This window comes from Bos taurus, chromosome 20 (genome assembly GCF_002263795.3).
Source record: "Bos taurus isolate L1 Dominette 01449 registration number 42190680 breed Hereford chromosome 20, ARS-UCD2.0, whole genome shotgun sequence".
In the NCBI taxonomy this organism is placed as follows: domain Eukaryota; kingdom Metazoa; phylum Chordata; class Mammalia; order Artiodactyla; family Bovidae; genus Bos; species Bos taurus.
In genome coordinates, this window is record NC_037347.1 from 71,390,377 (window position 1) to 71,408,939 (window position 18,563).

Here is an 18,563-nt window from a genome sequence, read left to right on the forward strand (position 1 = left end):
TCCGGCGCGGCCCGGCGAGCTCCGCGGGCTAGGCGGGCAGCGGGCCGGGGCCGGCGCGCGGCGGCCGCGCTCCAGGCGGGCTCGCTGCTGCCCTGGGCGCTGCCGCCATGGGCAAGAAGCACAAGAAGCACAAGACCGAATGGCGCTCGTCGTACGAGGGTGAGGCGGCGGCGCGCTTTGTGACGCCGGGCGGGCGTTCGCGGTGGCGGGGTCCCGGGCTCGAGGGCGGGGACGCGGGCGCGCTCACCGGGCCCCGGGGACGCGGCTCTCGGGCGTCCGCCCCCGCTGTCGCCGCGCCCTGGAGAAAAGCGTGGAGCATCCCTGTTCTTCGGCCGTGTTTCCTGAGGTCTCTCCCCGCCTGCGCGCTGTCCTGCTCCCTGTGTCAGGGATCCCGCACCGGGGGGCTGCAACAGGGCGGGAAGGGGGCGACCCGGGGCCCGGAGCTAGCGGGCCGGGATTGGGCCCCGGGGCCCCAGGCGTGGTCTGGTTCCTCCGACAGTGGCCTGGAGACCCCCCTTTCGTCCGGTGGAGAATAACTGGGCGGGGAGGGGAAGGAGCCCCCTATTACCGTTCTTTGCACTCACTGCCATCTTTTTCTAATGGTTTTGGCAGTGCCCTGCTGCTCACCTTAGCTCGGCTTGTCCTCCCACCTTCCCGGACGTCAGTGACCTCCCGGTGTCCCCTCACCTTGGGCCGAGGTGCCGCCGGCTGGGTAGCAGTGTGTGCTGCTGAGCGGCCTCCCCAAGCTCATACGGTGAAGGCCCCCTCTGTGTCCACAGACTATGCAGACAAGCCCTTAGAGAAGCCCCTGAAGCTGGTCCTCAAAGTTGGAGGAAGCGAAGTGACGGAACTCTCGGGGTCCGGCCACGATTCCAGTTACTACGATGACAGGTCAGACCATGAGCGGGAGAGACACAAGGAGAAGAAGAAGAAGAAAAAGAAAAAGTCGGAGAAGGAGAAGCACCTTGACGATGAAGAAAGGAGGAAGCGAAAGGTGAACGAGGGTGGCCCAAATCCCCTGGCAGGGGAGGGGGGCTGGACGGAGCCAGGGCTTCCTGGGCTCCGGCCGGGGTGTCCTCTCTGGCGGAGCACACCCCGCAGAGTCAGGGCCTCCCGTTTCTCATCTCGCCCGGCCACTGTGGAGGGTCTCTGGAAGTGTGGGGTCTGCAGTGAGAAGGGTCCCGGAAGAGGCTTTTCGCTCTCAGCACCCCCTTAGAGACAGGAGGTCTGTTGAAAACCACTTCATTGCCCTCGCTGCCTTGACCCTGCCTCGCAGGAGGAGAAGAAGCGGAAACGGGAGAAGGAGCACTGTGACACAGAGGGGGAGGCCGACGACTTTGACCCGGGGAAGAAGGTGGAGGTGGAGCCGCCCCCCGACCGGCCGGTGCGAGCGTGCCGGACGCAGCCAGGCAAGTGGTGGCATTCGGAGCATCCTGGAGCTGGGGGGCTTGTCGTGGGGAGCAGCAGTTGGCTTTCTGCCCTTGGGCTTGGGGAGACGCCTAGGACGGAAGGAGCCACACTCTCCATTCCAGGGCCTCACAGAGGAGCTGGGCCGGCCTGAGTTTCTTGCTGCTCGCTTCGAGCTTCTAGAGCAGGGCTTGGCCCACCGCGGCTCCTGGCCTCTTAGCGCGAGAGCCCCAAGAAGGTCCTTGGAGATGGGAGGAGGCCAGCGCTGGCGTCAGTCGTTCGGGCTCTTAGATCCCCGGGAGCTGTGCTGGTTTCAGCCAAGGAAACCTGGAAAGCTCAGGCCCCCTCTGATCTGTGTGGGCAGTTCCCTCAGGTTTCAGACTGTCAGGTGCCTCTTGGGGGAGGCCCGCTGGCTATGACTGGAGGTCTGACCACCTCGGATTTGCTGGGGGAGCGGGGAGACATTGTCTTGTGGTCATGGAGGTGGTGTTTGCTGGTAGCCCCACTCCCGGGGAGCAGTAAGACATGCGGACACTGGGCCTGCTGTGGGGGAGACAGGTCGGCATAGGGCAGCAGCTGCTCAGCTGAACATGGCTGTGGGATGCCTGCGGCTGCGGCTAAGTCGCTTCAGTTGTATCCGACTCTGTGCGACCCCATAGACGGCAGCCCACCAGGCTCCCCTGTCCCTGGGATTCTCCAGGCAAGAACACTGGAGTGGGTTGCCATTTCCTTCTCCAATGTATGAAAGTGAAAAGTGAAAGGGAAGTTGCTCAGTTGTGTCCGACTCTTAGCAACCCCATGGACTGCAGCCCACCAGGCTCCTCTGTCCATGGGATTTTCCAGGCTGTGGAATGCCTGCGGTTGCTAGTAATCGCTCAGCTCATTCACACCACCTGTTGAGCGCCCTCCCCCGTGTGCCTGGAAAGCCTGTGGTCAGATGATGTTTCCTTGGGCCTCTTCTAGTCTCGCTCAACCGTGTTGCCCTGGTGACCGGAGTGACCCCAAGAACCCTGGTTCCTTGGTGGAGAAGAGCATTTGGAACCCCACATCTAGGGCTCTGGGTGCAGCCCTGGGGACACAGCGGGGAAGACTATATACTTAAGTGCTCTTGTGGAGGAAACCTGACTGAGCTCTGCTCACGCTCCCTGGAAGCCGTGCTTCCGTGCTGTGCGGCCAGAGGTGTAGTTAATAGAGTCCTCACGAGGACCCTGGTCTTATCGCCAGTTTACTAGTGAGCAGAGGCGTGAGCAGAGAATACGTGTAGTTAATAGAGTCCTCACGAGAACCCCGGTCTTATCCCCATTTTACTAGTGAGCAAAGGTGTGAGCAGAGAATACCAATTGAATGCTATCAGGGCATTCATTGGCGACTTCTGTTCAAAGGCTTGATTGCATCTCCTCACCTTGTCTGGAGCGTCCTAGGCCCAGGAGGTGGAGGCTGGAGATAGGGTGGCGCGTGACGGCCCGTCTTGGTTGCCTCAGGGGGGTTGGGGGGGCTGCTGCTGGGTCCCCAGCTGCACTGGGCGGGGACCGTGCGTGGGTTTGCTAACCTTCTCATCTGCTTCTCGCGTGAGCCTGGAACACTGGAACGGAATAGATTAAGAAGGATCATGAAATTGGTGTTTGCTTTATGGTGAAGTGTCAGCGACACACTTTTGTTTATTTTTACTTTTTCCATTTTTAAATCGGCAGCTGAAAACGAGAGCACACCTATTCAGCAGCTGCTGGAGCACTTCCTCCGCCAGCTCCAGAGGTAAAGGGTGCTTCCGAGGGGCTTCTGCTGGGGCATCTGGGGTCTTCTCTCCGAGTGCTCTTGCCTTCGCAGGGGGTGGGTGTGCCTATGGGAGCAGGGCTCAGGGTTCCAAGAACCCCGAAGTTGGCACCAGGGGTCAAACGCCAGAGGGTGGGGTCATGGCAGGACCCAGGACGGTAGTTTTGGAGTTTTTAGTGTATCCAAAATACCACAGTCTGAAAGAGTATAAATTTTGTTAATTTTAAGAAGCAACCTTAAGTTTTGGTTAATTGCCTCAGATTTCTTACTGTGAGGTGTTTGGTTCAAACACTTAGGTCTTGGGGTTTTTCCAGTTTAAATAAAGATATTTGTGTTTTCAGAAAAGATCCTCATGGATTTTTCGCTTTTCCTGTCACGGATGCAATCGCACCTGGGTACTCGATGATAATAAAGCACCCAATGGACTTCGGCACGATGAAGGACAAGATCGCAGCGAACGAGTACAAGTCAGTCACGGAGTTCAAGGTAGGTTACTGCACCTCCTGAAGGCGTCGCCAGGAAGCTCCGCGTGTGTTCACGCACAGCAGGCCCTTCATACGGCTGTGGTTGCCTGCAGTTGCAAGCTTTGTGGGTGTTTCTGTGTTGGGCTGGTGTTTTGAAAATACAGGGGTCAGTTGTAACTTTCTCCAAGTTTTGGTCTAAAAGTCGGCCTGTGTCTTGCGTGCTAGTGGGCGTTCGTTTCTTAAGTTACTGTTTTGGCTTAAACAGACATGTCGGGTCCAGTGAGGGTGTGTTTGATTTGACCTGCAGTGTAATTTTTCTAACGTAATTAACTGGGGGTTTAGATCTTTTAGGATCATAGTTTTTTGTCTCTTGAGTACTCTGTTGCTGACTCTCTGTTTTTCAGCACTGGCTGTGAAAGGTGAAAGCTGCTTTTTGGCATTCAGATTCAGGGGAAGATAAATGTCTGTCAGCGTTGACAGTGATGCCATTTAGAAAAAGGCGGTGCGTTTCTTTCTTAGGTTCTGTTCCCTTTGGCCAAGCTTGGCTTTCCTATTTTGCTTACTGGTGAACTCACTGGAAGTGTTGGCTGACCTGTGACTGAAAGGTGGGTGGGAGAAAAGGAAAGGTTTCCCGGGAAGTTCGGGCAGGTGGTCACCTGCATCTGGGTCCTGAAGTGCACCCATCCACCTGTGGGCCCAGTCTGGTCAGTCGCCCAGTGACAAAGCTGAGATGTGAAGAGTGTCACCCTGTCCCCCGTGGTGACCTGAGCCTGTCATAGTCGGGACCTGCGACACGGGCTTTATGGCCTCGGCCCAGCCTTGGGGACACTGGCCTGGTGGGGGAACGACTCTAGGTGGCACGCACCACCGTGACAGTCGCTGCCATCCTGAGGCTGACTCCCCTGTCAGGCGTGCCGTAAGCAGTTTGGCTAGGGTGACAGAATACTGACGTTTCAGGGCGTTTGCCTTTAATGTAAGTTGTTCACTTATTTTAGGGTCAAGTGTTTTTCTAGTGGTACTAGAGTAACCATCTGTAGGCAGAATTTCAAATTCTATGAAATAACTTTAGAGATAGAGGGCATGCCCACCTCTCAGGTTATCCCTCTGCTTTGCTCAAAAGAACTGGTTGTTGGTTCTTGTTCCCGTTAATGTCCAAGTTCCTTCCAAGGAGAGGGAAGGGGGCAGGTCAGGAAAGAAGCGGAGGAACCAGCATTTTACCCCCGTGAAGTGTGTGTGCTGTGTTCAGAAAGGATTACAGTTTGGCAAGCTTCTCATTCAAGCAAGTGAAGATTAATGAAGTTATGAAAATCTCTCAAAGTTTTTAAAAATGATTCCTGGATTACTCAGCCACAAAGAAGAGTGAAACATCATTTCACTTTTGCAGCAATGTTTGCAGCGACGTGGATGAAGTTAGAGGTTATACTCGGTGAAGTGCGTCAGGCAGATGTTACACGGCACCACTTACAAGGGGAATCTAAACGATGATGCAGATGAACTTGTCTGCACAACAGAAACAGACAGAACGAGTGGCGGCTGCCGAAAGGGCAGGGCTGCTGCTGCTAAGTCGCTTCAGTCGTGTCCGACTCTGTGCGACCCCATAGATGACAGCCCACCAGGCTCCCCCGTCCCTGGGATTCTCCAGGCAAGAACACTGGAGTGGGTTACCATTTCCCTCTCCAATGCATGAAAGTGAAAGTGAAGTCGCTCAGTCGTGTCTGACTCTTAGTGACCCCATGGACTGCAGCCCACCAGGCTCCTCCGCCCATGGGAGGCTCCTCCGCCCGTGGGGTTCTCCAGGCAAGAGTACTGGAGTCGGGTGCCATTGCCTTCTCCGACTAGGGGAGAGCAAATCAGGGATCCGGGGGGAACAGACACAAGCTGCTACATACAGGCACTTACTGTGTGGGCGGGGCTGCGCACTCAGTGTCTTACAGTGAGCTGTGACAGAAAACGAGCTGAGAAGATTTCCGTAAGTTCAAGGAAAGGTCTGCTTTAAACCGGAGAGCCACATTTGCTCTCCAGTGTGTTTCAGCGTCTTCCTGTGGCTTCTCCTGATAGGAATCTTGAGGCTCTTGTTGTCTGTGTGGTGTTCCACGTCTGGTGAATGGTCTCTCTTTTTCAGGCAGATTTCAAGCTGATGTGTGACAACGCGATGACATACAACAGGCCAGACACCGTGTACTACAAGTTGGCCAAGAAGATCCTGCACGCTGGCTTCAAGATGATGAGCAAAGTAAGGGGCCTCTGGTGGCTAGCGAGGGGCTGCGGCTGAGTGCTGCCGCCTCCTCCACGGCTCTCACAGCTGAATGGAAGCTCAGTGAATGCCATGCTCTGGCCACGCCCCCCCCCGGCCTCGGCACGGGCCCTCTGCTCTAGGGAGCCCCCAGCCAGCCGCCCTTGCAAGCACGCCCCTCCTCCAGACACACCCCCCTCACTGCTCCTGCCCATGGCCGTGTCCCCAGCAGGCTCGGGGCGGAGCTCCAGACGCGTGGGTCTCACTGGCTCGCGGCCTGCCTCGTGGGTTTGTCGTGTGTGGCTGCCTCCCGGAGCCCAGCGCCCCGCCTCCAGCCCCGGGCCCCCCTCTGCCCCGTGAGCCAGGCTGCATGCGCCACGTGTCTAGGACCAATGCAGCCTCACCAGCCTCCGGGGGGTGCGCCCTGCCCCGGAGGGTTAGCCGCCAGGCCGGGCGAGGCTGCGGCCACCCACCCCTCGCTTCGTCGGTGCTGTGGCCGGAGGGAGAGGTCAAGCCCGCGGCTCTGTGCTTTCTGGTTCCAGGAGCGGCTCTTAGCTCTGAAGCGCAGCATGTCGTTTATGCAGGACATGGATTTCTCTCAGCAGGCGGCTCTTCTGGGCAACGAAGACACGGCTGCCGAGGAGCCTGTCCCCGAGGTCGTGCCTGTGCATGTAGAGACGGCCAAGAAGTCCAAGCGGCCAAGTAGAGAAGTCATCAGGTAGAGCCGCCCGCCCGCCCGGCTCTGCGGGCACCGACGCCCTCGCTGCTGGCGGGGGCTGCGTTCCAGCCCGTCTCACTCGGCAGCTGGGACAGAGGCTCACCCTGTGTTCACACAGAAGCAGCCGTCCTCCCTGCCTGCTCGAGAATGCAGTGGCTGTGGTGGCGGCCCCCATCCTGCCAAGAGTGTCAGGAGGCCCTGGGGTCAGTCGTGAGGGGCACAGTTCTCCACTCTGGCCCCCGTTCCCCACGTGCTGATGCAGCGACGGGTCCTGTGAGGGAGTCACGGCCACCCCCCCGGGTGTCGGGGGCATGGGCTGAGCCACCCTTACCGGCCACGCTCACTCGGTCCTGGGTGTGGCTCGCCAGGCCCGCTGCCCGAGCGCTGCTGCTACTGCGTCCTGGGAATTCTCGCTGGCCCTTCACTCCCGAGGGTCTCCTCTGTGCAGGGCGCGTGCTGGTGGCCAGGGCTCCGCGTCCCACGCTCGGGGGCTGCGTTGTGCCATTGTAGATGACAGCTTGGGTTAGGGCAGGCAGGGCCTGTCTCTGGGCTCCTGCAGCTGGGGCCCTGGCTGTGAGGGGGCTTCCTGTAGACTTGGGACCCCAGAGGGCTCGCCCCAGACTTCACTGGGGGGGGTGCCTCCACTGTGCTTCTAGAGCCTTCCACGAGGAGACCCCCTCCCGCGGGTGCTGGCAGCGGCCCCTCTTGTCTCTGCCGTCTGGGGGCACTCTGGGGCCTGGGGCTGCCCACGGCCCGGGCTCACTGCCAGCGCCGCGACCTGCACGGGGTTCCTGCCTCTGTCGGTCCAGTGCCTGAGCGACGCGGGTGCCAGCGAGGCTCCTGCCGCCCGGGAAGCCGGGGCTGAGCTCCAGGGCCTCTGCTTGGCCGGCGTCCACGCACTGTAGCCCGCAGAGGGTTAGGAGCGGAAGGTGTCGCCCTAGACTGGAAGCTGGGGCTGAACTCCAGGGGCCTCTGCTTGGCCGGTGTCCACGCACTGTAGCCCGCAGAGGGTTAGGAGCGGAAGGTGTCGCCCTAGACTGGAAGCTGGGGCTGAGCTCCAGGGGCCTCTGCCTGGCCGGTGTCCACGCACTGTAGCCCGCAGAGGGTTAGGAGCGGAAGGAAGGGTGTGAAGTGCGCTCTGTGCCCCCCGCTACCCCCTCTGCCACCGCGGGCGGGCTTCCGGGAGGGCAGGCGTGACTCGTGCGTGTCCCCGCCTCACAGCTGTGTGTTCGAGCCGGAGGGGAATGCCTGCAGCCTGACGGACAGCACCGCGGAGGAGCACGTGCTGGCGCTGGTAGAGCACGCGGCCGACGAGGCCCGGGACAGGATCAGCCGGCTGGTGCCTGGAGGCAAGGTAGCGCCCCCACGGGGCGGCCGTTTCATCTGCCAGGCGCTGGCCTGTCGGTACGACCCAGCATCAGCGGTCATCGCGAGCGTCTGGCCGGAGCGCCGCCCTGTCCTGGTGCCGCTGTTGCTGGAGGGCTAGCTCCTCGTCCCCGCGGCCGCCGCAGCCAGCTGGCCATCTCCTGGGAGCGGGGTGGCGTGTGGTGTGCAGGTCGCCGGCCAGCAGAGGGTTGCGCTCTGTCTCCTGGCCGAGGCCGAGCCTGCCCTGCCTCTCCATGGCTGCGTGTCCTCTCCGTGTTCTCAGTGTCTGCGCCTCTGCAGTCTCCGTGGGTCTGACCAGGCATGAGCTGGTCCTCAGGGCCCGCCCTGCTCTGCACACCTCCTCTCTGACACAGGAGGCATCTGGTAGGCGTGGCGGGAACCGTATGGGCGAGTGGCCTCAGATTTCCTGGTGACTGTTAGCGAGGACACAAGCAGAGTTAACCCTGGTGTTTTGTGTGACCCAGTGTGTCTAACGTTCTGTCTTCGCAAAGCCTGTGTGGGAATCTGCTTGAGCTTTCTATTTACACTAAGTCTGCAGAGGATGTGGTGGGTTTTACATAAAGAACCGTGAGGTGGTCGCAGTTGGGATGTGTCGGGTTATACAAGACACGTCGCGTTTTACGTCACCCGTTTTCTGCTGGTTTGCACACGCCTGCCGTGAGGTGTGAGGTCCCCGTGTGGTCACTGGAAGCTCTGTGTGTGGAGTCTGGTCTGCGCTGTGGTGGCTCCTCAGCCCTGGAGTCCGCGTTTCCGCATGAGCACTGATTCGTCCCCCATAAGGGTGTCCCATCCTGTTTGGGCCTGGGTGCACAGAGCTGGGACGGCCACATCTGTTTGTGCATCCGTCTGTGCAGCCTGCCCTGACTCACGTTCACCAAAGGCTGTGCATTCACACGGAAATCTCCAGGTCTGCCCACACCCGAGGGTCCTCTGCTCCTCACGGGCTCATGACTGCAGCAAGGAGCCCTGCCATCGTCCACATCCCACCCCCGGGCTCCCCTGCACCCTGCACCAGCGCACTCGGCTGCTCCTGGCCTCTGAAGGGGCACTGCTCCCAGGTGGAGCTCGGTTTAGACAGGCAGGCTCCGTGTGTGTGTGGGGTGGGGCCTCTGGTCTCCTTGACCAGCCCCTGCCCCAGCTCGCATTGGTCAGGCTTCCGGCTCCTGGCAAAGGCTGTTTCTGGGGTGTCGTGTGTCCTTGAAGTGCCTGGTCATGAGGGTCCTGGGAGCCCGGCTCAGGAGCTCCTCTGTGGCACACGCGTGCCCGGGGCCACGTGCTCACGGCATGAGGTGTGTCTGGTCTCGGGGGATGGGGGCTCTGTGGCTATTCAGTTTACTCAGGATAAGCCGTTTTCAGCGGCCATGGTTCTCCTGGGCCCTCAAAGGCGCCCTGCTTTGGGGGAGCCCTGGGCAGGGCCTGGAGGCCGCGGGGGTTGGGGGTGCGGGCGCTCAGGCAGCTCTCTTGCAGATGGGCTACCTGAAGAAGAATGGGGATGGAAGTCTGCTCTACAGCGTGGTCAACACAGCCGGGCTGGATGCTGATGGTGTGTGCCCGCCCCCACCCTGTCCTGTCTGCTGACCGGCCCCGTCCCTGGTCTCCATACCTTGGTGACGTGTAGATGGGGCATGGCCCATCGCCCACGTGGCAGGATGCCAGTGTGGTCCGGGGTCCTCTGTGGGTGCGGAGGGCAGGAGCTGACCACTTTAACCGTCAGCTGGAATGAACCGTAGCGTTCTCGATAAAACAGGCAAGCTGGTTCCACTCGAACTCGAGGTTGAGGTTCTGATGGGGACATGGAGACCTCTCAGGCCCCAGTCCCTGTGGGAACCACTCACAGGCCTTTCGGGAGGTGGAGGCGGCCGTGTTGCTCATGCAACACATGGACTGAGGTCTCGGAGGCGGGGTCCGTGGCGTGAGTTGGGGTTGTGTTGCCGTGCGGTGGGCTGACCGCTGGCTTTCTACTCAAACCGCGGGCAGCCAGGGTTTCAGGGCGGCTGCCGGGTGTATAGACCTGAATTCAGATGGTCCCAGGGGCCACCAGGCTGTGCTCCCACATGCCCCCACCACTGCATGCAGCTGGGGGCCGCCTGCTCACGGCCCCGGTCCCCTTGCAGAGGAGGAGACCCACCCAGTGGACCTGAGCTCACTGTCCAGCAAGCTGCTGCCTGGCTTCACCACGCTGGGCTTCCGGGAGGAGCGGAGGAGCCGAGGTAAGACCTCCCTCCCACCAACCCCACCCAGCAGCTGCCCTGTCAGGCCCAGCTCTGGGTCTGATCACACTCGGTGGGGTCCCAGGAGGGGCAGGAGCTGGAGCCCAGAGGGCAGGACTCGCCTCCGCGTCGGCCAGTGTGGGGCCCCCTCCACGTGCTGATGGTCCATTGACACCATTTAAAGATCCTCCAACAAAGTCACGATTCCTCCACTTGGGGGTCATGATGCTGTAGGCAGCGGAGAGACCCCCCGCCTGGAGGTTACCGAGAACTCGGTGCAGAGGGCACGTGGGCTCCGCAGGGGGCCTCCGTGGTCCCTGGAGACGTGGCATGCGCGTGGCCCGCATGTGTGTCCCTCACGTCGGCCCCCGCACCCCCCCAGTCACCTTCCTCTCCAGTGCCAGCACTGCGCTCTCCACGCACAACAACTCCGTGTTTGGCGACTTGAAGGCTGACGAGGTGGAGCTGCTGTACTCGGCCTATGGAGACGAGACAGGCGTGCAGTGCGCACTGAGGTGGGTGGGTTGGCTGGCTTCTGTGGTGGGCTGCAGGCCGTGGTCGTGTTCAGTAAAATGACTGGCCTCTGCCAGTGACCTCGAAGCTCAGGTGACTGGACCAGGTGTTTAAGGGGATGACGATCCAGGCCGGAGCCTGCAAGAGCCTGGTGTGACCTACCGTGCTCCGGGGTCACGGCCGTCCAGGGGCTCTCGCGCCCGTGTGTCGGCTCAGGCAGCCAAGACCAGGTGTCTGTGACAGCACCCGCGTCCTGGAGGCGGGATCTGGGCTCCTCCTGAGGCCTGGCTGCTTGGTGCAGACTCTGTCCTCCTCAGCTCCTCCCCTGAGTCCTCCCCCAGCGTCCTCCCCTGAGTCCTCCCCCAGCGTCCTCCCCTGAGTCCTCCCCCAGCGTTTCCCTCTCCCCAGTGTCCTCCCCCAGCCTCCTCCCCGCAGCGTCCTCTCCCCAGGATCCCCCTCCCCAGTGTCCTCCCCACAGCGTCCTCCCCCAGCTTCACTCTGCGTCTTGAGCTCCTTTGGTCTGGAGACACTGAGGGCCATCCTGAAGGCTTCCTTTTAACTGAATTCCCTCTAAGGCCCCCGTCTGCACGCACAGCCGTGTTCTGAGGTGCAGGGGGTCACGGCCTCAGCGTGTGGTGTTGGGGACACAGTTCAGCCTCAGTTGTGACCGGTGTGACGTACAGTTCGTGATCTGGTATTGCACCCCTGTGGAATGGGATTTGTATTTTTTCACTCCTGAGAGAAAAGAGGACCATTTCTTTAGAATTCAGTTTTTTTACATGGGGACTGTGACAGCTGTGCTGGTCGGGGAGAAATGGAGTCTCCCCACGTTAGATCTTTGTCTTACTTCAAACACGACGTGGAGCGTGTTTGAAGAACACAGGGATCAGGTAGCTCCAATACAATAAACGAGCAGCTGACCCCAACGTTTGTGTGGAAACAGAAGTAGAGGAGGAAGACCAAGAGGAAGGTGTGGTGGCCGAGGTGGCCTCCCTGGACGTGGCCCTGTGTCGTCCTGCCCCAGCACACGGCTCTGGGGCCCGCTGCCCCTGGCCCAGGCAGCCGGTGCTGGGCGCAGTCAGGCCCACAGCCGTGTGAAGGCCTTGCCATCAGGGCTCCTTCAGGCCTTGGCCTGGCTGTGCTGCTCGGGCTGTGGGTTCTGCTCTCGGCTTCTGTTCTCAACTTGTGGCATGGTTTGGGATTTTCTCACTTTGTTATGGTCCAAAATGACCCTAGAGGTGCTCCCAGCCCACCCAGTGTGGAGCCCTCCGTGTGATTTCTCCTTAATCTCCTTGTGTCCCTGAACCCAGAACAGACGTGAGTGCTCTCATAAAGTGGGCGTGAGGGACTTAGGTGTGCAGATGCGTGTTCTCTGCTTTGCTTTTCTTTTGCTTTTCTTGTTTGGGGTCACTGTTGTCCACCCCCCACCCGCCCCATGTGGACCTCGGGGGTGGGTAGCCAGGGCGGGAGGGTGCGGAATACAGGTCCCAGCCTGCTCTTGCGGCCCTGTCCAGCTTGCAGGAGTTCGTGAAGGATGCTGGGAGCTACAGCAAGAAGCTGGTGGATGACCTCCTGGACCAGATCACGGGCGGGGACCACTCGCGGATGCTCTTCCGCCTGAGGCAGGTGGGCGTGAGCCCCAGCAGCCGCCAGATGGGAGCAGGGAGTGTGTGTGAGGTGACCCGGAGCTGTTCCTCCCTGCGGGTCGGTTACCTTCCAGGGAAACCTAAGAAGGATGCCCTTGTCTGGCACATGTTCTTCATCCCTTTTTAGACCTGCCTTTCTTCGTCAGCTGTCACCTTCCGTCGTCCTGGGAAATCTCCTTTGCCTCACAGGACCTTTTTCTTGACCTGAAAACTCTTCGCACTTTACCTTCATTTTTGGAACGTGTCTTCCTGGTGTGGACACCTGGATCGACGTTTTAGCCTCTTTGTAGAGTGATGTCTGACTCACCTTGTGTCTGAGAACGTGTCTGCAGTCACTTTTATTTTTATTTTCCATTTGTAGTTTGTCTTTTTTAGTCAAGATCAGGATTGGCAAACTTTGGCCTGTGAGCTAACAATGTTTTTTTGTTTTTTACAGATTTTGAGTGTTTTAGAAAGTAGAAATGGAGAGCGGGCCACGCCCTGTGCCTGACCACAAAGCCTTGAATGTTTCCTCTCCAGCCATTTTGTTTCTTTTTGTTTACAGCATTAGAGAAACATTTTAACTTTGTTCTTTCACATATAACATTCCACTTTTTCAGCACTACTTATTGAATAGACTATCTTCTTGGACTGGAAGAGTTAGTATTGTGAAAGTGGTCATACTCTCCAAGGCAATCCATAGATATAGTGCAGTCCCTATCAAAACATCAGTGGCATTTTTCAGAAAGTTAGAACAAATGATTTTAAAGTTTACATGGAGACAGAGGAGACCCCAAGTAGCCAAAGCAGTCTTGAGAGAGAGCCTGGGGGTATCACTCATGCAGATTTCAGAGTGCACCGCTGAGCTGCCGGAATCAAAGCCGTGCGGTGCTGGCATGAACTAGCTACATAGGGCGAGTGGAGCAGGATAGCCCAGAAGGAAGCCCAGACGCGTGCAGCTAGCTCAGGGCAGAGGAGGCGAGAAAGTTCTGAGCGCTTTACTAAACGTGGACTGAGCAGCACAGCTTCAGACCGTTGTCATTTAGTCTCCATCGTGTCTCACTCTGCGACCCCATGGGCTGCAGCCCGCTAGGCTCCCCTGTCCTCCAGTGTCCCCTGGAGTTTGTTCAGACTCACTTCCATTGAGTCGGTGATGCCATCCAGCCATCTCCTGTGCTGGTCTCAGCACCCTGCCTCCCCCGCAGCCGGCTCAGCCGTCCTCCTGGTGAAGCCCCAGCCCAGCGTCTGACTGCCTTCTGTTTCCCACCCCTGGGGCTGCGGGTGCATCCTGAGGGCTCTTGTGCCTTCATGGCCTTCTCGCCCCGGGTGGTCTTGTGGGTGCCCAGCCCACCGGGGGTCTCAGCTGGTCTTGTGCAGCAGGCTCGCTCTGGCTGCGGCCCACGAGGCCCGCTCGGGTTGCGGGCGGGCCTGTCCCAACTACGGGTGAGGGTAAACAGGTCTGCCTGGATGCAGCTGCTGAGAGACTGGCTCCTGTCTGTGGTTCTTTGTAGAGGAGAAGCGTTCCGATGAAGCCTCTGGATGAAGTGAAGGTGGGTTCCGTGGACAAGTTACAGACAGTAAAAGCCTAGTGGTTGAGGCCCCGTGAGGATGTCGCGTGTGGCCTTTGAGACAGCGTCAGTGGGAGGAGCTTCAGTCCCTTTGCTGAGGAGGAAAGTGAGATAGTCACCATGACCTGCCTGAGGGTGTGCAGCCGGCAGGGGCTCCTCCCAGGGGTGGGCTCGCGGGTGGGCAAGGGCAGTCAGCAGGGACGGCCTGGGGCCTCGCCAGCCCCTGAGGACGCGGTCTAGCGCCGCCTCTGCCCGCCCTGTAGTGACCAGGAGCACGTTTGGCCCCAGCTCTGAAACTGCCTGTATGGGCAGCGGCACCGGGACTGGGCCGGGCTGTGGGGGTCACTAGCCTCCCTGACGGGGCCTCGCGGGGCAGAGGTCAAGGCTGGTCAGGTGCCCGTCAGACGAGCCCTTGACTGACGGAGATTGGAGACGGTGCCGGCCGAGGGCACGTGTCCCCCCGCGTGTGCCGGGCGGCCAGGTGTCTGCTTGGTCTCTGGGCTTTGCGACACGTGTGGTGTTAGGCACCGGCCCGACATGGCCCGCGAGGATCTGGGGCGGGCTGCAGCCGCCTGAGCCAGGACCCCCCGACCCCGACTGGCCCACAGCAGGGCCCCTGCGGGTCAGCCCAGAGGAGACAAGGACCTGCCACGCTGTCCGTCGAGTTCCCAAAGGAGCCTGGCCTTGAGTCCTGGGCGTCTCCCTGGAGGACCCCCCACCCCCAGCATCTGCGGGTCTCTCCCCAGTCCCCCTAGTGCCCATGGCCCTTCCCAGCTGCTCCAGGTGGAGGTTTCCTGGGGAGCCCAGGCCCTGTGGTCCCTGGGCTACGGCACAGTCCCCTGTCTGTGGGCTCCTCACACAGACAGGACACAGCCAGCCCAGCCTCCGTTCCCTGGGTGGTGGGCACCAGCTCGCTGCCTTTCCTCCATCTCACGTGGCTTGTCTCCTGCAGGCCGGGGACCCTCTCGGGGACGGCAGCTCCACGCTGGACTTTATGGCCATGAAGCCCTACTCGGACGTCTCCCTGGACATCTCCGTGCTCGGCTGTCTGGGTAGGTTGTGCTGGGCACTGTGCTGTGCCTGTTCTCGGGAGGGTGGCTCGACCCAGCCCCCTGTCCTCAGGATCCCCCGCCCCAACCCAGCCCCTGTCCTTAGGACCCCCTCCCCGACCCAGCCCCTGTCCTCAGGACCACCCCACCCCACCCAGCCCCTGTCCTCAGGACCCCCCCACCCGCTGTCCTCAGGACTCCCAGTGGCTCCCGGCAGGGCTCGCCAGGCTCTCTGACCTCCGGCCCCATCCCTGGGTCCCCTGGTCCAGTGGGCAGCGGGGAGCTCCTGCCGTGGCCGCCGTGGTGCTGCATCGGCGTGCTTGCCGCCATCACGGCGTGTGCCCCCAGGAGGGCCTTCTGCTTATGTGGGCCCTGCCCTTCTGGCCCCTTCAGACCTACTGACGTGGAGTCTGCAGGTGGTCATGCTCGTGGCTTGTCCCAGCAGACACCAGGGCCCTCCAGGGGGGTGCGCTTGGGGAGGAGGCGCTGCAGGAACCAACATCAGTTTGCAGAGCCCTGTTCCCACGGAGCCCCTGGCAGCGAGCGTGGCCCGTCACCCCCCACCAGGCGTGGCCCCAGCCCCGGGAGGAAAGCAGGCGGGGGCCCGGCGGGTCCTCTGTCCCTCGGGTGCGCCGAGGGCTGCCCGCCGGCTCTCCTCCCGCCGAGTCTACCGTTTCCTCTTTCGCGGTAGTCGGGTTGTCACCAGCCCTGTTTGCTCTCTGTCAGGTCTGTTCTTGGGCTGCGTCTCTCTGCTGTGCCCGGGCCCTGGGGTTTATCTTGAACGTGGGGAGTCTGACTGTAGTTTGTCCCGCGCTCACCTGGACCTGATTCGGTCCATCTCCCTCGAGGCATATTTTCTCCGCTGGTCTCCAGATGGGGCGGACACGGCCTTGCGGGCCCCAGTTTGTTGACCCCCAGCTTTTCTTGCGTCTTCCCTCCTCTTCCCATCACGTGTCCTTTCCCTTCTGAGGGTGCTGTGGGTCCCGGTCGCCGCCCCTATGTCTCGTTTGCGACGTCCCCTGGGGCTGAGCCTCCCTGCTTCCCGCCCGCCGGCTCTCGGTGGGTCCACCGTGCGGGTGCTGCCTGATGCCGGCGCAGAGCCCCGTGTGGTGTTCTCCCGGCCTCCTCAGGGTGGGGAGCCACTCAGCGCAGGGGAGCGTGGCCCCACCATTATGGGGAGGGTCCTGCCGGGCCGTCGGGGGGCGTGGCCAGTCGTCCGGCGTGCGTTGCTCCCCTCTGCGCGGTGCCTCACACAGTGTGGGCCCAGCTGGGCAGTGGTGGCAGAGCCTGGCCCAGCCCCATCTCCGTGTCCTCAGGGAAGGTGAAGAAGGAGCTGGACCCTGAGGACGGGCACCTGAGCCTGGACGAGACGACGAAGCTCCTTCAGGACCTGCAGGAGGCACAGGCGGAGCGCGGGGGCTCACGGCCCTCGTCCAACCTCAGCTCACTGTCCAACGCCTCCGACCGGGACCAGCACCACCTGGGTGAGGCCCGCCGCGCACCGGCATGGGGCCTCGGGGGTGGCCGGGGGGCCGGGGGCCAGCGGGCTGGGCCAGGTCCAGGGCTGCTGCGGGCCCCACGGGCTCTGGTCGGGCGGCCGTACCGGGGAGGGCTTGGCGTGGAAGGCAGTCTTGTGAACCGGGGGGCTTGGCCTGAAGATGCTGGGTCCATGTCGGGAAGAGCCCCAGCCTGTCGCGTCCAAGCCATGGACCCCATAGCGTCATCGAGGAGGGAATGTTGGCTTCTTCTTGCTTCTGGTCCTGAAGCACTGTGCTCCTGCCCGGCCCTCGTGGCGGGTCATGGGGCTCTCAGTCGGGGGGGGGGGGGCGGGGCATGGGACATACCTTGGGTCCCTTGGTGGAGGCCACAGGACCTCGGGGCCCTCGGTAGGGGGTCATGGGACCTTGGGGCCCTCGGTGGGGGGGACACGGGACAGACCTTGGGGCCCTCGTAGGGGGTCGTGGGACCTCAGGGCCCTCGGTGGGGGGGACACGGGACAGACCTTGGGGCCCTCGTAGGGGGTCGTGGGACCTCAGGGCCCTCGGTGGGGGGGACACGGGACAGACCTTGGGGCCCTCGTAGGGGGTCGTGGGACCTCAGGGCCCTCGGTGGGGGGGACACGGGACAGACCTTGGGGCCCTTGGTGGTTGTGGGGAGAATGGGACAGACCACGCGGTCCTCGGTGGGGGTGGGGGGCATGGGACAGACCTCGCAGTCCTTGGTGGGGGTCATGGGACCTCAGGGCTCTCAGTTGGGAGGGGCACACCACCGTCCTTGGTCGGAAGCCCCGTGGGCGCATGAGGGTGGGTGGGTGGTGGGTGGCGACCCCACCAGGACAGGAGCAGACGCTGTCTGCTGGCCCCTTGAGCACGCTGTTTACGTCCTCAAGGTCCTGCGTCAGATCCAGACACAGCGCTGACTTCCCTTTCTGCGGCCCTGACGTTTGGGGGCGGGGAGGGGAGCCATCAGCCGCAGACCGTTGGCTGAAGTTGTTCAAGTAGAGGACTGGCGTTTTGGTCCCATTAACCTGGTGATAAAAGCATGTGAAGAGGTTCCAGGTGACTCTGGGGTGGTTCCCAGCTATGAGGATCCCAAGGTCCTGGTGGACTCAAGCTGACACTGGGGCTCCTCAGGGTCTGGGGTGTCTGAGGAGCCCGGTGGGGTCCTAGTGGACTCGGTGACCCTGGGGCTCCTCTGGGTCTGGGGTATCCGAGGACCCCCGGCCCAGGAACTGCCTTCCTGCAGGATTGCCAGCCCTGCTGCGTGGAGGCTCGGCCGCGCCCTCCCTGGGGCCCTCGGGTGGTCTCTGCGCTAGGTCCGGGGCTCTGGCTGCGCCATAGGCCCCGTTGGCCGCAGCCACAGGACACGTGTCCAGCCGGGCCTCCTGGGCAGAGTGCGTGGCAGCGCTGGGCTGACATGCCCCCCTCCCGTCACTGCAGGGAGCCCTTCTCGCCTCAGTGTTGGGGAGCAGCCGGAGGCGGCCCACGACCCGTACGAGTTCCTGCAGTCTCCGGAGCCTGCAGTCTCCACAAAGCCCTAGCCTGTACACGGCCTTTGGTGGTTTTGTACTTTCCAGTTTTTATTTGCATGTACAGAGTTTTTGTCACGAGACAAAGACTTCATGTTGTCCCCTTCGGCCTGCGGGAGCAGCCCCGGGGAGCTGGTGAGTCGTCTGCGATCACGTCGGCTGCACTCGGATGTGGGGTGTCCGTGAGCCCTGTGCATCCTGGGGTGGACGTCACTTATAAAGGGTGTGTGAGCAGATTCTGTGAAGCCGGCGTGGTCTGTCTCTGGGCTGCTTGGTGGCAGGGACGTCCCTCTCAGTGCCTGAGTAGACACACTGTTTAGTCTGTGTCCTCGGGGAGTGGACGTGGCTGAGTCTTGTGTGTACCCCACCCCACTGAGCCTGCATCCCCACACTGCTGGGGCAGGTCACAGCGGGGGCCACGTGGGGAGCTCTGTTGGGTAGTGGCGCGTCCTGTGGCTGCAGCTGCGGGTCGCGCGTTGGAAATGCTTTGTTCTGGATGTGTTTACTGGATGCCTGTTTGTACCTGCAGATTGTAAATACAGATCTTAATAAAAAGAAAGTGTCGCTGCGTGCGTCATTTACAGCCCGGCCA

General features: G+C 61.3%; 1 protein-coding gene across 4 annotated transcripts; it reads left to right on the forward strand.

The window, feature by feature from the left end:
* The first annotated feature begins 3 nt into the window (after positions 1-3).
* On the forward strand, positions 4-18,535 carry BRD9 (bromodomain containing 9). 4 transcript variants are annotated; one of them, NM_001193092.2, is made up of 16 exons: positions 4-159; positions 780-994; positions 1,277-1,409; positions 3,099-3,159; positions 3,519-3,663; positions 5,764-5,874; positions 6,477-6,592; positions 7,814-7,946; positions 9,446-9,521; positions 10,093-10,188; positions 10,571-10,703; positions 12,216-12,327; positions 13,838-13,876; positions 14,847-14,946; positions 16,260-16,427; positions 17,883-18,535. In NM_001193092.2, exons 1-16 carry the CDS (start codon positions 108-110, stop codon positions 17,981-17,983), a joined length of 1,791 nt encoding a protein of 596 aa, NP_001180021.1. In that variant the 5' UTR covers positions 4-107; the 3' UTR covers positions 17,984-18,535. The 4 variants fall into 4 exon arrangements, with proteins under 4 accessions (NP_001180021.1, XP_005221728.1, XP_005221729.1 ...); XM_005221671.4 differs by having other exon boundaries at positions 6,417-6,592; positions 17,883-18,530; XM_005221672.5 differs by having other exon boundaries at positions 6,459-6,592; positions 17,883-18,530.
* Positions 18,536-18,563: the final 28 nt, after the last annotated feature.